Source organism: Odocoileus virginianus, chromosome 13 (genome assembly GCF_023699985.2).
Source record: "Odocoileus virginianus isolate 20LAN1187 ecotype Illinois chromosome 13, Ovbor_1.2, whole genome shotgun sequence".
Classification (NCBI taxonomy): domain Eukaryota; kingdom Metazoa; phylum Chordata; class Mammalia; order Artiodactyla; family Cervidae; genus Odocoileus; species Odocoileus virginianus.
The window spans coordinates 54,029,973-54,050,745 of NC_069686.1; the positions used below are offsets into that span (position 1 = coordinate 54,029,973).

At 38.5% G+C, this 20,773-nt stretch overlaps 1 protein-coding gene across 9 annotated transcripts in view; it reads left to right on the forward strand.

The window, feature by feature from the left end:
* The window catches only part of NCKAP5 (NCK associated protein 5), a 1,117,154-nt gene that overhangs the window by 497,893 nt on the left and 598,488 nt on the right, over positions 1-20,773 (forward strand). For all 9 annotated transcript variants that reach the window (XR_011491008.1, XM_070476293.1, XM_070476296.1 and 6 more), the window contains one exon: positions 18,634-18,697. Coding sequence is in view for 8 of the 9 variants with exons in the window: in XM_070476293.1 (XP_070332394.1) it covers positions 18,634-18,697 (64 nt within the window). In the remaining variant the exon portion in view is untranslated. The remainder of the gene's footprint in view (positions 1-18,633; positions 18,698-20,773) is intronic.

The window sequence follows — 20,773 nt, forward strand, 5'->3', positions numbered from 1 at the left end:
GCTACAAATCTTAGGTTTATCATTATCCACTAAAAAAAGTATATCCTTTCTTTACCTGTTTAGTTGTATGGGAGATGATTACACAGAAGCCATACAAAACTTGAGTGAATGTCTTTTTTGAGCTTGGGAAAATGGCTGGAATCAAAAGGAAGTCAACCCCTTAGTAATTTACACATTCTATTTGCTTTTATGTAAAATTTATTAATCTCTAGTACATTTCTTTTAGAGAAGCAAATTTAGAAATCATTGAAGTGATGAATGCTTGAAATAACTTTGGCTTTTATTTGCTACAGTCAAAAGCAGCTACCTTTAGTATATTTATTTTTTGAAGGTTGATCCCATTTATTGCCTGTTTCAGTTTTTGTTGGATGTGATAGACATTGCAATCATTTTATTTCAGAGCAAATAGCTGATGAATTACTTATCTAGCAAGTAACTGCTTTTGATGTAATAAACAAATTGCTCTCTGTTTTATATCTTAATTTAGTTAAGCCCTGATACTGACTTGGTCCTACATCGTATATGAGCATGGTAAAATGGGGCTGTGTTACTGTATCTTTCTTAGTAAGCTGAATTGCTCACCCACTTGCTTCAGTTGTGTCCGACTCTTTGTGAACCTATGGACTGTAGCCTGCCAGGCTTCTCTCTCCATGAGGATTCTCCAGGCAAGAATACTGGAGTGGTTGCCATGCCCTTCTCCAGGGGATCTTCCCAACCCAGGGATTGAACCCACATCTCTTTATGTCTCCTGCATTGGCAGGTGACTTCTTTACTACTAGCACCACCCAGAAAGCACCAGTAAGCTGAATAGGTCAGATTAAAACCCAATAAGATGCACAGTAATATGGAGTCAATGAATTTGTTAAATATTTAGCATGTTTTGTAGTTTGTACAGATTTGTTCATGTCACCAAATATTTTTCTTATAAACACAGTTAGCCTAGAAGGAGCAGTGGTTTGATTCCTATAGATAATGACTCTGTTCTTGCTCAGACTTTAATTGTAGTCAGCCTGTTTGACACTCCATTTTCTCCTCTCTAAAATAAGAGTGGTGCTGTGAAAGGTCTCTGTTGGGCTCCCACATTAGTGGCCTGTGATCCCTAAGATAGATTAGAAGCACCAAACAGTTACTTTCTCTTCCTCAGTATCTGCCACAACCTACAGAGTTGTCATCAGCAGCATCCCCTGGAAGCAGGTTGGGTGGAACATTCATTGTGAAACAGGAGCTTTTATATAAAATATTGTACATTAGGAAACTAAAGCTGGTCAGAAGTCATGAAGCAAAAAACTTGTCAAAGTTATGTAATCCTTCACCCTTAGAAACAGTGATAGCAGCTACTGTGATCATACTCAAATTGTGTTCCATCAATGGAAAAACTGATGTTCAACTCTATTTCCGAAATGATAGCTGAAGGAAATGAAAGAGGTGCATCTTCATGGGCAAAATAACTGACTAGATCTTGTAGAAGGAAAACTAGAGACTTCAGGTCTTCAATATTAAAGTCCTGGATTGTCAATAAATGAAAAAGATTACTGGGAACATTGAAGAGAAGTGTGCAAAAAGCCCAAAAGGCAACCAGTAGAACTTTAGGACTGAGTTGAAAGAATATGAAAATTAGAGAAGCATTGGATTTGATTAGTACCAGAAATGTTTCCTCTAGTAATTTTTTCTCCTTGTGGTTTTTTCCATGTGAGTGTCTGGCTCACTAATATTTTATCTCCTACCAGTTATAGATGAAAATGGTTATAAGCATGAACACTTCCATACAGCTTGCCAGTCACTGTTCTACATACTTTATAAAAATAATGCATTAATTCCTATAGCAATCCTAAAGGCAGGTGTAGGACATTGAGGCACAGAGAGTATATGAGACCAGAGAGCCAGTATGCGACAAGCAGCCCCCGAATTATAGTGGGTTATAGATGCAGTGGTGATTTCTTAACCCAGCAGGAGTCTGTGGTGTGTCTGCTGCTTGCCTTCAAGGCCGCCTCACTCCAGGACCCAGACCAGCCTCTTTCTCAAACAATGCTGATCACAATGAGAAAGATAATTATGGCAGATTTTGTCCTAGCTCTACAAGTTTCTGCCCCAAAGTGGCACATGTTCCTTTTACTCAACATTTCATTGCCAAGGTGGATCTCCTGCCAAGCCTGGTATCAGTGAGGTGGGAAAGTCAAAATGTTTCCCCAGAAAAGGGGCAGTCTGTATTTGTGAGTGATAGTACATTCTGTATCAGGAGGGTAAGTAAATTCCCCTCAGTCAGTGAGTTGGTGGGTGGGTGAGCTTGGATTCTGAACCCACGCAGCCTGGTTGTAGAGTCTGTTCTGCCTCTTCAGTTGCTTGACTCTCAGAGGGAATGAAAATGGATTTTGAGAGTTTCTTGTGAAATTGACACAGAACTTTAGTGTCCATATTACTGAACAACAATGCGCCAAGAAAAATTGTTAACTCCAGCTAGAAGTATACCTGCCCAGGTGGCACTGTGGTAAAGACTTCGCCTGCCAATGAAGGAGATGCAAGAGACATGAACTTGATCCCTGGGTTGGGAAGGTCCCCTGGAGTAGGAAATGGCACCCCACTCTGTTATTCTTGCTTGGAGAACTTCGTGGACAGAGGAGTCTGGTGGGCCATAGTCCTTGGGGTCACAAAGAATCAGCCACAATTGAGCACACACTCACACACACTAGAATTACATGGATAGCACAGCATTCAGATGAGAATGGGGCTTTGAGACCAAGAGTGTCTGCCTTCAAATCCTGACATCATCAATTACTACCTCCAAGACCTTGGAGCAGATAAATAATCTCTTTCTGCCTTATTTTCCTTATCTGTAGAATGGGGATAACATTAGTGCCTACTTTTTGGTTAGGATGAAGATTAAATGAGTTAATAACTAACATGCTTAGAATGTAATCACAATGTGAGTGTTAATTATTGTTGTTATTACTCTTATTATCTAGTTTCTTAAATGTAACCAAAATTTGTTCAAAAATGATTCCTCACTTCTTCAGCCACCTTTTGCCTTGAGGATGATGAGTGCCTGTCATTCTTCAGAAAATGGCTTTTTGTTGAATTTAAACTACTCACCACTTGACTTTCTCTTCTCTTGTTTTAAGATATGAAAGATGCCTTCATTTTTCAAATGTTTCTCTTTCTTGCTATGATAATTAAACAGGTAATTTAAATGCTTAGATTTAATTACTTATAAACGGAAAGTTTACAGTAACCTGTTTTGACAGAATTAATTTTGTTTACTGGTTGTTGTGCTATTATTATTCTTCAAAAACATCTGCTGTTGTTTGCATATGAGTTGTTTTCCTTTTTTCTCAAACACTTTTACTTCTGTTGAGAGTATCCTATATATCTGAGAATTTTTTCTCCCTACTAGGGTCTTAGTGGTGTCACATATATTATATGATTTCAGATTGGTTTCTCAGACATTAGATTCTGTTTTTTCACCCATGTCTCCTCTTTTCCCTCTAAGATTTCCCATTGTTGACGTTCTGGTGGCTACTCCGTTCAGATACTAATTGGATAGTGTATGTAGTTGGCCCAAGTTAGGTTGTTTACAAAGAATATGGGGAAGTATGAGCTCTTATTTTCTAGCTTTCCCACATTGGCATTCCTTTAAATATGCCTTTAAAAGATACAGATTGTCTTGAAATGTTATTGTTGGTGTTTTGAATAGACTTGTTGATAATGGTGTAAAGGACAGGAGCTAGAGGATGAAGATACACCCTGATCTTTTCATATCTTCTGAGAGTCTTCTATTTTTAATAGTATGTGTACTGTGTGAACATGTACAGAATGTTTCATAGTTGATGGTATTGTTAGGAATGTGCTCAATATAAATTAAGTAATGCTGACAGTGGGACTAGTAAGGCAATATATAGAAAGCATATATGGACTGAATCTATTCTAGAAAGAAATGAGAAATGTGCTCAGTATAAATTTTTAAGTCACTGAGATGGTGGAAGGGTCAAGAGTATATGAAGAAAGCAAGGTATAGGCTCCATTCTAGCCCAGTATTTTAAAAGGACTCCTCAAAAGGAGTTAGTCCAATTAAAATGAATGCAAAAATTATTAAATTAAGAAAAAGTATGATATCTGGTTGTTTATTTTTGCCACAGGTCCAAGTAAAGATTTATTAGGAAATCTATAGAAACCATTTTCCGAAGAGAAGACAACACATGTTATCAACCCATAAGATAGACTGTTTTCTTCTCTGAGAACAGCCCCCAGCCCACATTAGTGAGGAGTATGTCTAAGACTGTGCTGTGTGACCTTGACCTCCAGGCCAAAGCCCATCAACTCAGAGGGTGTGCCCTACTCAAGCTGTGCCAATCAGGATCTTATCCCAGGGAATTTAAAATATGAAACTGGTGAGAAATAGAAACCAGAAGTTCCCAGAACTGAGCTCAAACATTATGGCCGTGCCTTATGAGAAGGTAAATCAATTCTGGACATGCTCAGGGTCCTGCCTTTTCTAGGGTTTGGTGGTTCAGTTGCTCCTACAATAATCTGTTCAGTAAAAAGCTTCATCTTTCTTATGCTAGCTGGAGTTTGTTTCTGTTACAACCAGGAAAAATCAGACTCATACATTCCCTTTGAAAAGATTAGAGAGAAAAAAGGAAAAGAATTTAATCAGGTTACAAAGCTATTCAATAATGAAAATGCTGAAATTAAAGTAAGTGAGCTAGGTTCTGATAGATTATGGATTCATTAATATGAACTGGCAAATGAGCAAAGCTTCCAAAATGATTCTTCCTGAATGCTTCCGGGAAGGTTATTAAGTTGGATGGTTTATAAAAATCAGAAAATTAATAGTGGTTCTAAGGCTTGATAATGGCTTATTGGGAGAGACTTAAGTTCATGGGAGCCTGGTCATGGATTCTGTCTCTAGACAGACCAGTTCCAGGACTATACATGACTCCTAACTCCTTATTATCTGCCAGTGACCAGTGCCCATCCCTGTAATGAGGGTGGTGGTCAGAGAGTGAGTTAAGTGTAGTTACAAGTGAGAAGGTGGCAGCCAGAGTAAATATATTTGCATATCATCCCCACTCTGAAAGACCAACTAAGTCAGTATTCTTATAATAGCACAAGGAGGCAGCATTTTATCTTATACTAGATATCACAGCAGCCTTTCAGTTCAGTTCAGTCGCTCAGTCATGTCTGACTCCTTGCAACCCCATGGACTGCAGTACGCCAGGCTTCCCCATCCTTCACTATAGCCTGGAGCTTGCTCACACTCGTGTCCATTGAGTCGGTGATGCCACTCAATGATATCATCCTCTGTCACAGTAGCCTTAGTAAAAGCAATACAAAGATGAAAGGACTAAAAATGTCTTTGTGGCTAAGTTAATGTATGTTTTTAGAAGTTTAGATATGAAATGTGCCATTTGAGTCATTCATATAGACTTCTTGAGCTTTCTTGAGAAGTGACATGGTAAAAGAAGTGAGTTTATTGGATGAGAAACAATAGGAACAACTTTGCAATAAATACTTTATAGTTCTATAGTCATAAATTCCTAGGTTTGCCTTCTGACTTATTATACAGCTCTTAACTTGTCTAAATGTGACTGCCATTTCCTTTATAAAGACCTCCTTGATTCTCTTGGTCAGAAGTACATACTCCTACTAAAACTCTATGACACTTGCTTGGGGCAGCCATTATATTTTACTAAGCTATGTGTATATTTGCTTGTAGAGAGAGGGATTATGTCCAAATACATACACTTGGTAGATTTTATGTTAAAATTTAAGTGTATCTGAATGTATTTTTATTTGTTAGGGCTGCCCTAACAAAGTACCACAAACTCGCTGGCTTAAATAACAGAAATGTTTTGTCTCGTGGTGCTGGAGGCTACAGATATGAGATCAAGGTGCTGGCACAGTTGCTTCCTCTGAGGGTATCTGTTCCATACCCTTTGTCTAGCTTCTGGTTTGCTGGTAGTTCTTTGATTTATAGAAGAATCTTCACAATCTCTTTCTTTGTCTTCATATGGTATACTCTCTGTTTATACCCGTCTTCAAATTTACCCCCCCCTTTTAAAGGACTCCAGTCATATTGGATTACGGCTCTAATGACTATGTTTTAACTTGATTATCTCTGTAAAAACACTGCTTCCAATAAGATCACATTCTGAGGTACTGGGAGCTGGGACTTCAACATATAAAGTCATTCAAATTTTTAGGGGGACACAGTTTAAGTCATAGCACTGACTGTAGACTCTGTTTTCTGAGACATGATGCTTCCTGGCTACAGGGATTAAGCCTTGCTTGTTCATTGTATCTGAGACTAGCAAAGTGCTTCCAGCATAGTTCGTGCGTGCTTAGTTGCTCATCGTGTCCAACTCTTTGCGACCCCGTAGGCTGTAGCCCACCAGGCTTCTCTGTCCATGGGATTTTCCAGGCAAGAAACCTGGAGCAGGTTGCCATTTCCTCCTGCAGGGGATCTTCCCAACTCAGGTATTGAACTTGGGTCTTCTGCGTCTCCTGCTTTGGCATGTGGATTCTTTACCACTGAACTACCTGGGAAGCCCCTTCCAAAATAGTAGACATGGGAACATTTGTGGGACAAATTTATGGAATTGCTAATCCATTCTAAGTGGCCACCATGTTGTTGAGCCGAATTCACCTTGTATGTGTAGCTCATTCCACAGATGAAGAAGGGGTACTTAGAGGATAAACTTTCGTTCTGTGTTGCAGCCTTACCATGGCTTTCTTCATTATCTCCTTCATCTTAATTCCCATAGGAACTCAAAGGCCTTATTTTTCTTGGTCTAGACAGATGGCTTGAATCCACTCACAGATACTGTCTTGGGACTTTCATGAAAATAGAGACAGAATGAGATTTCAGGGCTACTGATAATTGAAAGCCATGCAAACCAAATTAATTGTCATATAAAAGCTTTTGTCTCACATACCCACAGGTATGTAATGCTCCTTAGGAGATAGTTAACATGTGTTTTCTTTAAGAATTCTCTTTATATATTAAATGACACTACATCTCCTTCCTTTTGAATGTTACTAAAATTTATGGAAGAAAATCAAACATTATTAATGAAGTTCTATTGTTTTTCCATTTTTCCCTTAATTGACTGTCATAAAACAAACCTGAATGTATCTTTTTTAGTGGCATTTTAATATTAAAGGAAGAACTATGGGTGTAGAATATGAGAACATACAAAATTTCACATTTCTTAGAAAACTTCGAAGCCTAAGGAATCCTCATTCAGAAATCTAGGTTTTTCAGAAGTGAAAGTTAAGTTTAAAAAATTAAATTGCTCTTCAATGACTCATAAAGAGTGTCTCAAGAAGATCTTTTTTAAAGTCCTTTAACTTCGCTTAACATTCAAGAAAGAAGTTATAGCAAAAGTTAAGACTCAAATTTCCTGTATTAATGGGGGGGGGTAGTTTTTTGTTGTAATGTGTACACATTAGGTAGAAGACCTTTGGGATTTTCTTCGGCCCCACAAAAAGAAGAGAAGAAAATGGGGTTGTTTTAACTCAGTGTTTGTTCAATAAAGTTAGTAGACCCTGTGTTTATAAAACATGTTGGGATGAAAGCATGTATTCTTCTAGTGAAAGCTAATAATTCTAAGCATTAGAAATACAGGAGAGAAACCCCAGAAATATTTCTTCACTAGTTTATTTATTTGCTGACAAGAGTACATGGTTCATCTAAAATGAGCAGAGTTCTGCCAGTGTGTTGGTAGTAGTAGGATTTACTATTGGCACATTTTGTTAAGCTCTGGGGCATGGGACTAACCTTTGATCCTCAGGACAGATTCAGATACTCAGAAGACAGCTTGTGGTCTTGCCTCAAGCCCATAGGTTGTCTTTGCCCTGAAGCATGGCCTTTCATTCATTGAGGATGTGTCTGTGCCTCTGACACACAAGGACAGTGAAGTCCTTCTTGTCTGGGTCTTAGCACCCAGTGGAGGCGAGAAACTGGTAAGCAATTAGGATACAGTGGGTGGAACAAGCGGCTGTATGGATGAATTAATGAACCACTAAATGAACATGCGGGTGTCATTTGAGACACCATTTTTGAGAGTGGAAGAACGTTCATTGTAGAACAATTTTTTTTTAATCTTTATATTATAGCTGATTAACAGTGTTGTGTTAGCTTCAGGTGTACGTCAAAGTGATTCAGTAACACATACATGTATCTATGCTTTTTCAAAGTCTAAGATACTTAAACGTGACATCTCATTTAGAGAACTTTTAGAAAATTCTCAAGAAATTTAGAAAATTGGAAAAAAAAAATTGATAGCACTTCAGAAAGCACCATGAGGAACAGCATGTGGATGGAAGACCGTCAGGAATTCAGGCAAATGAAATTAGAGTGGGCATTTGTTTTTATTTATGATCTCTGTGTTCCAGTATGCTGAATGCTCTAAAAAGTTTGTGTTAACATTTTTTTTTTTTTTGGTATAAAGGGAATTTGGTTAATTAGCACAACACACTGTTACTACACTGCCCCTCTCTCTCAAAGTCAGTGGGTGTGTATGCTGCCTTAGGTTTTGCTGCCCCAGACCGTTTAAGGTCACCAATTTAGAACCACTCTCAACTTACTGCCTTTTATGTATTGTAGATTTTAATTGAGTCCTCTGAAATACGGCATAAGAGGGTGATTTTTAGTATGTAAAAGTGTTGGGGCCAACACTGACATTGTGCATTGGAAAGAGTTGTACAAACATTTCTTTCATCTGGATTATAGCTCCCAAAGTTTCTCTTAAGTCTCCTCTCGCTCTGAATATCCAAGTGGATGAGTAATTAAATGATCTGTTTTGGAAGGCTAATTAATTTAACCATTACTCAGGGCCTGTTGCCACTGATCTCCCCATCTGCCCACTCCACAGGCGCACCTGGCACTCGGCATTGTCCTGCCTCTGTGGCTGACACCTCCCTAGGACGCCTGTGTGTGTGCAGAGAATGGTTCTAGGCCTCCTGGGGGAGCAGACCTGCTCTCCTCTCTCTCAAACACACATGGTCTTATCCGTGGGGCCCATTCAGAAATGGGAAGGTGGATAACTTATTGAAACTTTTCTCCAAGAATTTAGAGTGTGACTCTCTGCCCCAAGGTATAAATGATAGGAATCATTTATCTCATTTCTCCTTGGGCACTTGATGAGATCTTTGTAGGGAAAAAAATGGGGGAGGGGGAAGAGTTAATTGAAATAAAGTGTGTGCCTGAGCATGTATGGGGAATATCATTAGTATTTTTCTTCTACTCTGCCAGAACTGTAGGTTCATAGTTCTTGGAATTCAGTATGTCCTTGAAAAGTTTGATCAGAAATTTTCCTATTGATTGCCCTTCAAATAGTCAAGAGTTTTATCCTTAAAGACCCCCATTATTTCTCGCATTATTGTGATACTGACAAGGGTTCTTGGCCTCCTTAATCAATAGAAATTGATCAGAGGTCAGACAGGAAATTCAGGCAAGGCTTTATTGGGGCCTCTGGTGTAGTTATGGGGGCCAGAGCTTGGAGAAGCAACAGGTTCTCTTCCTCACTCACTCCCACATCGGGGAGGCAAGCTGGTTCTTTATATTTGGTGAAGGTAGAGGTGTGTGTCCAGGAATCCAGTGGAGGGGTCGCTTAGGTGGTTTACCCACTGCTTTGGTGATGCTGTGTTCAGGGGGCATGCAGTGACCTGCTTTTGCTCCCTGCTCCTCAGAAGTGGCAGTGGGGTTTTTTGGTCTCTTTGTATCTTGTTGTCCATGATTTGCTCAGTTGCACATGCACACAGTTATTTTTAGTCCCTTATAGTTTCTTTGTATTTTGTTGCTGGAGGAGATGTTTTTCCAGGTGCAAGCCTTTTAGCAAAGGGTCTCAGGTCCAGCTTGTTTCAATTGGTGATTCCTTTTCTAGCAGGAGAGGCAGTGTTTTATAGCTGATGGTAAATGCAGAGGCACAAGTTCTAGCAAATGAGATTTTAACTGCATAAATATTCATTACTATTTTGCAAATATAGAAATACCTGTGTGTTTGTATTTGAACTTAACAGCTAGGGCACAGTGGGCATGTTTTCCAGACTACTTGAGCCTCAGGTTGCCCACGGAACGTAGGTGTCACTGTACATCAAGAGCACTCAGGCTGCTGACCGGGGGCTCCAGGGGCTCTACAACTTTTTCAAGAATTCAGAGGTCAAAACTGTGTTTATAAGAATACTTATATGTTATTTGTCTTTTTCACTCTCATGGGTGTACAGTGGTTTGCCAGAGGCTACTGAATGTGTAACATTGCAACATCCTGAATACAGAAGTAGTTATGGGAATCCAGATGTCTTTTTTTGTTAGGCAAACATGGAAGGCATTAGCAAAACTGTAAAACACTGCCATTCTTTTTACTAATTTTAGTTTTGTATATAGTTGCATTTCATAATTACATATTTATAATGAAATTATTTTTTCAAATAGACTAGTATATGTAGTATACATATTATACTATAAATTAATGTATATTTAAAGCCTGTTTTAATTTTGACTATGGTAAACACTGGTAGGTATAACCTACATATATTAAAGCTCTTTGGAGTCCTCAGATTTTTTTCAGAGTGTAAAAAGTTTCTAAAAAGTTTGAGAATCATTGCTCTGTGTCCTGTTGATGATAGTAATACCTAACTCATGGGATTGAAGTTGCAGTATTTCATGTATTTAGAACTGTGCTTGACATACTAACTGCTTAATAAATATTAACTGTTAATATTAATTTTTATAATTGTGATATGGTATATTGGAATGGAAAGGGCTGAAGAAGTCGATTGAGTTTTTCTGAAAAAAAAAAAAAATAATAATAATAACCTGGATAACATTATCGTCTAAAGGGGCAAAACTTGGAACTGAAATCCAGTACCATCACCTGCAAAACTTAAGGAATTTAATAGTGCAATCAACTCATTATCAGAGAAATGCAAATCAGAACCACAATGAGGTACCATTACACGCCAGTCAGGATGGCTGCTATCCAAAAGTCTACAAGCAATAAATGCTGGAGAGGGTGTGGAGAAAAGGGAACCCTCTTACACTGTTGGTGGGAATGCAAATTAGTACAGCCACTATGGAAAACAGTGTGAAGATTTCTTCAAAAGCTGGAAATAGAACTGCCATATGACCCAGCAATCCCACTTCTGGGCATACACACCAAGGAAACCAGATCTGAAAGAGACACATGCACCCCAGTGTTCATCGCAGCACTATTTATAATAGCCAGGACATGGAAGAAACCTAGATGCCCATCAGCAGATGAATGGATAAGGAAGTGGTGGTACATATACACCATGGAATATTACTCAGCCATTAAAAAGAATTCATTTGAATCAGTTCTAATGAGATGGATGAAACTGGAGCCCATTATACAGAGTGAAGTAAGCCAGAAAGATAAAGACCATTACAGTATACTAATTTCTATTTTTTTTAAAACATCATTAACATTCATTTTAAAAACCAGCTTTTAAGCACACAGCACTTTTTTTTTTTTCAGGCTCAGATGCCTTTATTTATTTATTTTTCCATTTATTTTTATTAGTTGGAGGCTAATTACTTTACATCATTGCAGTGGTTTTTGTCATACACTGAAATGAATTAGCCATGGATTTACATGTATTCCCCATCCTGGTTCCCCCTCCCACCTCCCTCTCCACCTGATCCCTCTGGGTCTTCCCAATGCACCAGGCCCGAGCACTTGTCTCATGTACCCAACCTGGGCTGGTGATCTGTTTCACCCTAGATAATATACATGTTTCGATGCTGTTCTCTTGAAACATCCCACCCTCGCCTTCTCCCAGAGTCCACAAGTCTGTTCTATACATCTGAGTCTCTTTTTCTGTTTTGCATATAGGGTTATCGTTACCATCTTTCTAAATTCCATATATATGGCACACAGCACTTTTAATACACACCACTTGTGTTACGCTCATGCAGCTTATGACACAGGTGTGCCTGGGCATGCCCTCTCTGTCATACCCTGATCTCTCTGAATTTGGAACCATCTTATTTATCTTTATTTCCCGGTGCCTAGTATCACGCCAGGCCTAGAGTAAACTCACATTAAATGTTTGCTGAATGAATTAGTATTTCCGTCATTGGATTGCTACACATAATCAGCAGACTATTCCAAATAAATTAAAATAGGGATAGAGATATACATTATATAATACATAAAATAACTTGAGTTTAAATACTTTAAAATATAGGAGTTTATCCTCACAACCAAAACGAACATGAAGGTACAGTTTGGTGGGATATTAGAAGATTCTTAAATATCACAGTATCTTTCCCACAGTAAAGGAAATGGACTTAAGGTTTGTAAGCTGCTCAATAATATTTTTTTTAATATATACGTGAACATGCTTAGTTGTTATACTTTATTTTTCTAGAAGAGTCAAGTAGAAATAGCAGATTAGCTGGCAATTTGATGAAAACACACAGAGTGCTTACTGTATTGATAGCTTGCTGGATGTGTGTTTCGATCTGCACCTTTCAAATGTGTTTTGTATATAGCCAGTTTGGGTGTGATGGGACTTACAATGAATAGAAGTAATTCTCCACACGCCCATGGAGTATCAACCAGTGCAGACCCTTCCTTCAGGGCAGTGTCTCAGGGGTACCATCTGCTTGGTGGAGAGCAAGCCTGAACAGTGGCATCATTCCTGTGCATTCAGGATGGATGCAGGGCTTCCTTGCAAATGAAAAGAGAACACCACTGACTTGTCTCCAGACAGGGCCGCCTGCCCCACTCCTGCAACAGATGGCTGTTTGGTGCCCTGAAGTTTGAGGTCTCCACACATCAAAAACTGAATACAGTCCCACTTTGCAAGCTGCTTTCTCTCTGGGGATCATTTTTCTAAACATCCAAACCTTGCAGGTCTTTTCTGGGTTTTACAAATGCCAACATCCTGTTGATGTCAATATCATTGTAGACAATCTTTCTGTGGCTTAACTTGCAGATGTGTCAGTGGTATTCTGAAGGTTCATGGTTCATGTAAATAATTTTGTTGTTGTTTATTACGATCTTTAGATGAGATTGTCTGGGGCTGCCGTGAAAGATTTAGAAACCTGGGACTAATTCAGCATTTGGGTATAAACTTGAATAAAAATGTAGCTCTGTTTCATCCTTCTTGGAGAGAAAAGTTCTCTTTGCATTTACCTGAAGGAGAAGTGAGTGTTGTGATCTCTTTTGTTTTATTGTTTGTTTATTTTTTATATCCTTTTTTATCCCTGTTCTATAAATAAGGGGCCACAGCTCTTGATAAAATATCTCTGGACATTTGTCTTGCAATCATAAAGTCAATATCCTCTTCATAATGAGTTACTGACTTTGCTACAAACACAAAACAAAACAGAGATACATTGCAAAAGCACAGTTGTCAATTTTTAGCAGATAAGCTAAGGCCTTCAAATAGGAACCAGAGTATTTGGGAGTGGGTTTAATTTGCCTTGGGTAGCCTGCAAGTTAAGGATTCTTTATTTCTTATACAAAGCTGTTTTTAAGAACCCTGAATATATATGAAAAAGATGCTGGTCCCAGTTGGTTTCATACATATATTGGGGCCATGGGAATTGGAAGATATGGCTTGCCAAGCAGCAACTAAACTGAGGGCAAATGAGAGTACAGTTAAAAAAAAAGACCAATTTAAGTTTTAATACTTTAAGTTCATAATTTGAGCCCAGAAATATTAACATCTAGAAATCCTAAGAATTTTATCTTAGATCCTTTTACCCATTCAATAACTCCATTACTTTCTTAATTTTAATAAAAAAAAAAAGACAATCCTTCTTCATATACAAAAAATTACAATTCCTACTGGGAAAAACTGCTGACACAAAATGTACATACATGAAATACCAGAAGCTTGAGAGATTTGGGGAATACAAAAATATGGAACCTCAAGACCCTTTTTGGAGAGTTTTAGCCTTGAAACCCTCTTTTCAAAGGAAATATGATTCAGAGCCTTACTACATGAGATAGCTCCTAGGACATAAAATTGGGGTTCCCTCACTGTAGTGTGATTTAGCTGCCATTGGTCTTGCCAACCCACCCCAAAGAAGACATTGGGCTTTTATTGGGATCCTTTAGTAATATTTGTTCCAAGACATTATATATATTGTGTTTCCTAAACACATGATTTAGAGCATTACAGAGCATGGACCCAAAGAGGCACTTGTATTTGTTTTTCATGAAAATTCTCCTTCACCACCAGGCTGCTTTGAATGAGAGTAGTTTCCATAAACTAGACTAAAGTGAGTTTCCAACTTGTAAATGAAGGCAACCAGGGAGCAAGGCTAGGGATGGAAATTGTCTTTCCTGTGACTCAGACTACTCGGAGATTCTCTGTGTTTGCATCACACACAATTCCAAATGGCTGTTTGAAAGTGGGCATATATCTTCACATGTTGTTGTTCACTTGCCAAATCATGTTCAACTCTATGACACAGTAGACTCCAGCACACCAGGCTTTCGTGTCCATCACTTAACTCCTCGAGCTTGCTCAAACTAATGTCCATTGAGTCATTGGTGCCATCCAACCATCTCAACCTCTGTCATCTCCTTCTCCTCCTGCCTTCAGTCTTTTCCAGCATCAGGGTCTTTTCCAATGAGTCAGTTCTCATCAGTAGTCAAAGTATTGGGGCTCCAACATCAGTCCTTCCAATGAATATTCAGGACTGATTTCCTTTAGGTTTGATTGGTTTGATCTCCTTGCAGTTCAAGGGACTCTCAAGAGTCTTCTCCAACTCCCAGTTAAAAAGCATCAATTTTTTGGTGCTAAGCTTTCTTTATAGTCCAACTCTCACATCTGTACATGACTATTGAAAAAAACCATAGCTTTGACTAGACAGAGCTTTCTCGGTAATGTCTCTGCTTTTTAATATGCTGTCAAGGTTAGTCATAGCTTTTCTTCCAGGAAGCAAACATCTTTAAATTTCATGGCTGTAGTCACCATCTGCAGTGATTTTGGAGCCTAAGAAAATAAAGTCTGTCACTGTTTCCATTGTTTCCCCATCTATTTGCCATGAAGTGATGGGACCAAATGCCATGATCTTTGTTTTTTGAATGTTGAGTTTTAAGCCAGCTTTTTCACTCTCCTCTTTCACTTTCAACAAGAGGTTCTTTAGTTCCTCCTCAATTTCTGCCATAAGGGTGGTGTCATCTGCATGTCTGAGGGTGTTGATATTTCTCTTGGCAATCTTGATTCCAGCTTGTGTTTCATCCAACCCAGCATTTTGCATGATGTACTCTGCATATACGTTAAGTAAGCAGGGTGACAATATACAGCCTTAACATACTTCTTTCCCAGTTTGCAACCAGTCCATTTTTCTATGTCTGGTCCTCACTGTTGCTTCTTGATCTGCATACAGATTTCTCAGGAGGCAGGTCAGGTGGTCTGGTATTCCCACCTCTTGAAGAATTTTCTGCCGTTTGTTGTGATCTACACAGTCAAAGGCTTTGATGTAGTCAATAAAGCAGAAGTAGATGTTTTTGTGGAATTTTCTTGCTTTTTCTATGATCCAACGGATGTTGGTGATTTGATCTCTGGTTCTTCTGCCTTTTCTAAATCCAGCTTGAACATATGGAAGTTCTCGGTTCAAGTATTGTTGAAGCCTAGCTTGGAGAATTTTGAGCATTACTTTCCAGCATGTGAGATGAGTACAATCATGCAGTAGTTTGATCATTCTTTGTCATTGCTTTTCTTTGGAAATGGAATGAAAACTGTCCTTTTCCATTCCTGTGGCCACTGCTGAGCTTTCCAAATTTGCTGGCATATTGAGTGTAGCATTTTCATAGCATCATCTTTTAGAATTTGAAATAACTCAGCTGGAATTCCATCACCTCCACTAAATTTGTTCGTAGTGATGCTTCCTAAGGTCCTCTTGACTTCTCACTCCAGGATGCCTGACTCTAGCTGAGTGATCACACCAACGTGACTATCTGGGACATTAAACTCTTTTCTGTACAGTTCTTCTGTGTATTCTTGCCACCTCTTCTTAATATCCTCTGCTTCTGTTAGGTCCCTACCATTTCTGTCCTTTATTGAGCCCATCTTTGTATGAAATGTTCTCTTGGTATCTCTAATTTTCTTGAAGATATCGCTAGTCTTTCCTATTCTATTGTTTTCCTCTATTTCTTTGCATTGATCACATAGGAAGGTTTTCTTATTTAGAGGAAAAGGTATACTAAATTAACAATCAAAGGAAGTATAATACAGCATAGATTAGAGTGTAGACTAGAAGTTAAATGTTACTGTATTCAGTACACAGAGAAAGCAATGAGTTCAGGTACTATTATATTATCTTAATTATCATCATAAGCATCAGAGTAGATTCTGGGTTCTCTTTATTTAGTTCATGATGTTGTATATTCCAGTGAGAAATAATTTATCATTTATTTTGGTAAAAATTTTGAGTGTGATATTAAGTTTTTGTATCACATGAATGGTGTATCATAAAATCTCCTTTAATTGCTCTACACAGTGTTTTGTAGTGTAGAAGTCTTTTATTACAAGTCTTTTACTACATTTATTCCATAAGTATTTTATCTTATTATAAATTCTTTAAATTTGATTTTCCAATTGTGTGATGCTCATACATAAAACACAATTGATTTTTGTATATTCACTTGTATCCTGTGACTTTGCTAAATTTTGTATTGTTTTGTAAATTCCTTTGAATCTTCTGTTTGGAACATTATGTTGTCTGTGAATACAGACAATTTTTACCTCTTCCTATTTGATAAAAGTGGAAAAGAAATGGAAGCAGTGACAGATTTTATTTTCTTGGACTCTGAAATTACTGAGGATGGTGACCGCAACCATGAAATTAAAAGATGCTTGCTCCTTAGAAAGAAAGCTGTGATGAACCTAGACAGCGTATCAAAAAGCAGAGACATCATTTTCCAACAAATGTCCATACAGTCGGAGCTATGTTTTTTCCAGTGAACATATAAACCAGAAATCTGTCATAGTCTTCTCTTTCAGTTCTCTGCTCCTGCTCATCTGGACTTGGATCAGAAAACACGTGTAGGCTGTTTGCCTGGCTAACCTCATAAAGGGGCACATGACCCCATCTCTTTCTGGCTTCTTCCCACCTACTTTGTTGTCTGTCTCATAGATTATAAGCACAGGTCCTGCCCACAAAACTTTACCCCTCAAAAGTCTCCTGATTCTAGTTTTCCCCCTTCTAGTTTGTGTCTTTAGGTGTTTATTCAGAGAGAGAAATTCTCCTACTACAAACTCAGTCTTCTTTCTGTGAAAGTGTGTTAGTTGCTCAGCTGTGTCCTATTCTTTTGCGATCTCATGGACTATATCCTGCCAGGCTCCTCTGGCTATGGAATTCTACAGGCAGGAAAACTGGAGTGGGTAGCCATTCCCTTCTGCAGGAGATCTTCTCAAGCCAGGTACTGAACCTGGGTCTCCCACATTGTAGGCAGATTCTTTACCATGTGAGCCACCAGGGAAGCCCATAACCAAGCTAAAGTGCATGCCTTCTTGATAGTCTTGAGCGTTTCAAATACATAAATGGTTAGAGAGGGAGAAATCCTCACCCTGATCTTGGATTCAGGTTGCTTCCTCGCTGTTTGCATGTAGCTGATCCTGGGTGGAGGCAAAGCAGAGGGCTGACATAGCTTTCAAATTGAAGACAGAGGATTTCAGGGAAGATCCTTGCTAGAACTAAGACTTGAAAATTACTGGAAGAGTTCATTACCCCTACTTCATCTATCACCTTTTTAAGAATAATTGAAAAGCCGGCCAAAATGAAGATATCTGTCACCTTACAAAAGTGTTTTTAAAATTTTGGTGACTATTAGATTTTTTTATAAGTGAAATCAGAATTCCAATTATAAAGGATACAAAGCTCTTAGAAACAGTTCCCTGTTGTGAATTAAAAAATACTTAAATAATCTGATTTTCAATTTCACATTTTCATATTTCCTAGATCCTAAAAAATAATATGCAGAATTTTTAAGTAGATTTTGAACTAAGGAAAACCTAAAATTTGGCTGTGATATTACTATTTACCAACTGGGAGCTTCATATATTATTTAGCATCTTAGCCTTATTTCTATATGTATGAAATGGAGATAATAAAGCCTATTAATATTATAGAGTTGTTGTCAGTCTCATGAAATCAGGTAAAATGGCCAGCAGTGTTCCTGTTACGTATCAAGCCTGCCAAGGATTTTCTGTTCTTATTTCAAGAATGGTACCAGGTTACATTTTGTTTGCTTTTCAAATTCAATTATCTACATAGGGCAACAAAAGAAATAAAAATAATTAAAACTATTTTTGAACAAAGTCGATACAGAAAGGAAAACTGAAATATTTTAGCCATGGAGAATTTATAAGTGATACATGTTCATGAACTTAAAGGGAAGCTTTGAGTTGGCATATAGCATCTATTTGGCTATTACAAAAATCCAAGGCAAAATATCTCTTTCATGACACGCAGTGAAAACAATGCACTCGTGACCAATCACTTTAAATATTTATAGAAAGTTTAGTGGAGGAAGTGAGCTAAACCAAGGAGGGGGTTTTCCTGGAGACAGCAAAAGGATGTTTCGAAGCCATGCCAGTGTCCCTCTGCCCTGAGAAGGATGGTCAGCTAATCATGTACATTTGCTTCTCCAGGGAGAAGTTGGCTGTGGCCCGACTGCAGAGAGAAGTTGCCCAGAGAAGAAGTGAGGGGGCCATGGTAAGTCCTGGCTGGTCTGTCCCAACTCCCAACCTCCCTTCCAAAGGTCTTTGGCTTGAAAGGCATTTTGTCTTATTAAGGATTTCAAAGGAAAATATTTGCTTGCAGCGAACTGAATGCTACATTGGTAAATAATATGTTTATAATGCAGTTTAAACAGATCTGCCATTTGCTGAGAGAGCAGGAAATATTAATTGGGAAAAATAACTCTTTGAGGGCTTTAAGGAGGATGTTAAAATGTTCAAAAGGTTGTCGACTTTATTTCCTGAAGGTCTATTAGATGCCTAGGCTTCCAGCTGGGAGCACAGTAACCCTAAAGGAGCAATCTCAGATTCTCAGATAAGTAGAGTACAGTTTAATTCAAGCCTCTCAGTTCTACAAACCTGAAAAAAAAAAAAAAAAGAAGAAACACAACCTCAGAAACAAAACAAAAGAACACTCAGATGTTTGCTAATGTAATTGTCTTTTACCCTCTTCTTTCTGGGAACTCTTTGCGGTGTATCTCTCCCTGGCCATTTCAGTATGTGCTATTTAGGAAACTGATGTTTCCTTGTGTTTTGAATTGTACTAAGAATCAATATAGGTGTTTTGGTCCAGGCAACTTCATTTTATAGACTTTGTTTGCCAAAGTATCTGCCTGTGTGCTTCTAAAATCAGAGACGACTGTCGGGGGACCTGGAAAATGGACTTGTGTGGATTAACTGCTGCTGTTACCTCTGAGAAGAGAAATCTGACACCAGGTTTTTTTTTCCCCCCACTGATAACAAAACACTGGCATGTGTTCAATTTCTCAGCCAATGCTTTTTTTAAAAAAGAGAAGCCACACATTTTCAAACCCTGAAAGCTGCTTCCTTTTGATTTCATGAGAGTTAATTGGCAATTCATTTGCTGAAAAGAGTAAGAAACTTGTAAAATAAGCTGGCCTTGAACTTCTCTCCAGAGGGCAGGCAAAGGTCTGGAATAAGAGGCTGAATGTTCAGTGGGTTCTGGAAGTTTTGGTGGCCCTTGAACATACTAAAATACTTAAGGAGGTGATCATGTTGCTTGCTCTGCTAGTGATCTCAAGGCAAAGAAAATCTTGACTGTTCAAACAGTATGATCTCTGAACAATGATACGGGAATAAGTTGAAGAAAATGAAAGTTTAGTTACCTGGTGAATTGAAAATGTTCAATCTGGACTTACACTGCATTGGACAATGTTTCTCAGCTAGGTCATTCTGTAATAGTTCCATCTTTGTTCAGGCTGGCTCCTGTTCAGCACTTCTTCAGCTGTGTTCAAAGTGAAGGTGAAGCAGTGACAGCTTTTCTAGGCCTGTTTCTTCATCTTTAAAATGAGGAGGTTGGGATTGTACGATTCCATTAGCTTAGTGAATCATGTGAATGAGCATTTGCTCATGTGAAGTTTTTATAATGAGAAGGTTTTTCTGGTATATTATTTAAGCTCATAAGATCAGACCCCTGAAGAATTTATCTTTCTGAATCTGACAGTGAATGAACCTGGGTTGAAATCATCTCAGATAACTGTCTAGTTTTTTGTAAAACGAAGCCCCCTTTTAAAACATTATAGAGGTTATTGTTCAGTGTAGGAAATACCGAGAGAATCAGTTCAGTTCAGTCACTCAGTCGTGTCCGACTCTTTGCGACCCCATGGACTGCAGCACGCCATGCTTCCCTGTCTTATCACCAACTCCCGGAGCTTACTCAGACTCATGTCCATCGAGTCGGTGATGCCATCCAACTGTCTCATCCTCTGTCATCCCCTTCTTCTCCTGCCTTCAGTCTTTCCTAGTATCAGGGTCTTTTCCAGTGAGTCAGTTCTTCACATCAGGTGGCCAAAATATTGGAGCTTCAGCATCAGTCCATCCAATGAATATTCAGGATTGATTTCCTTTATGATTGACTGGTTTGATCTCCCTGCAGTCCAAGGGACTCTCAAGAGTCTTCTCCAACACCACAGTTCAAAAGCATCAATTCTTTGGTGCTCAACTTTCTTTATAGTCCAACTCTCACTTCCATACATGACTACTGGGAAAATCATAGCTTTGACTAGACGGGCCTTTGTTGCCACAGTAATGT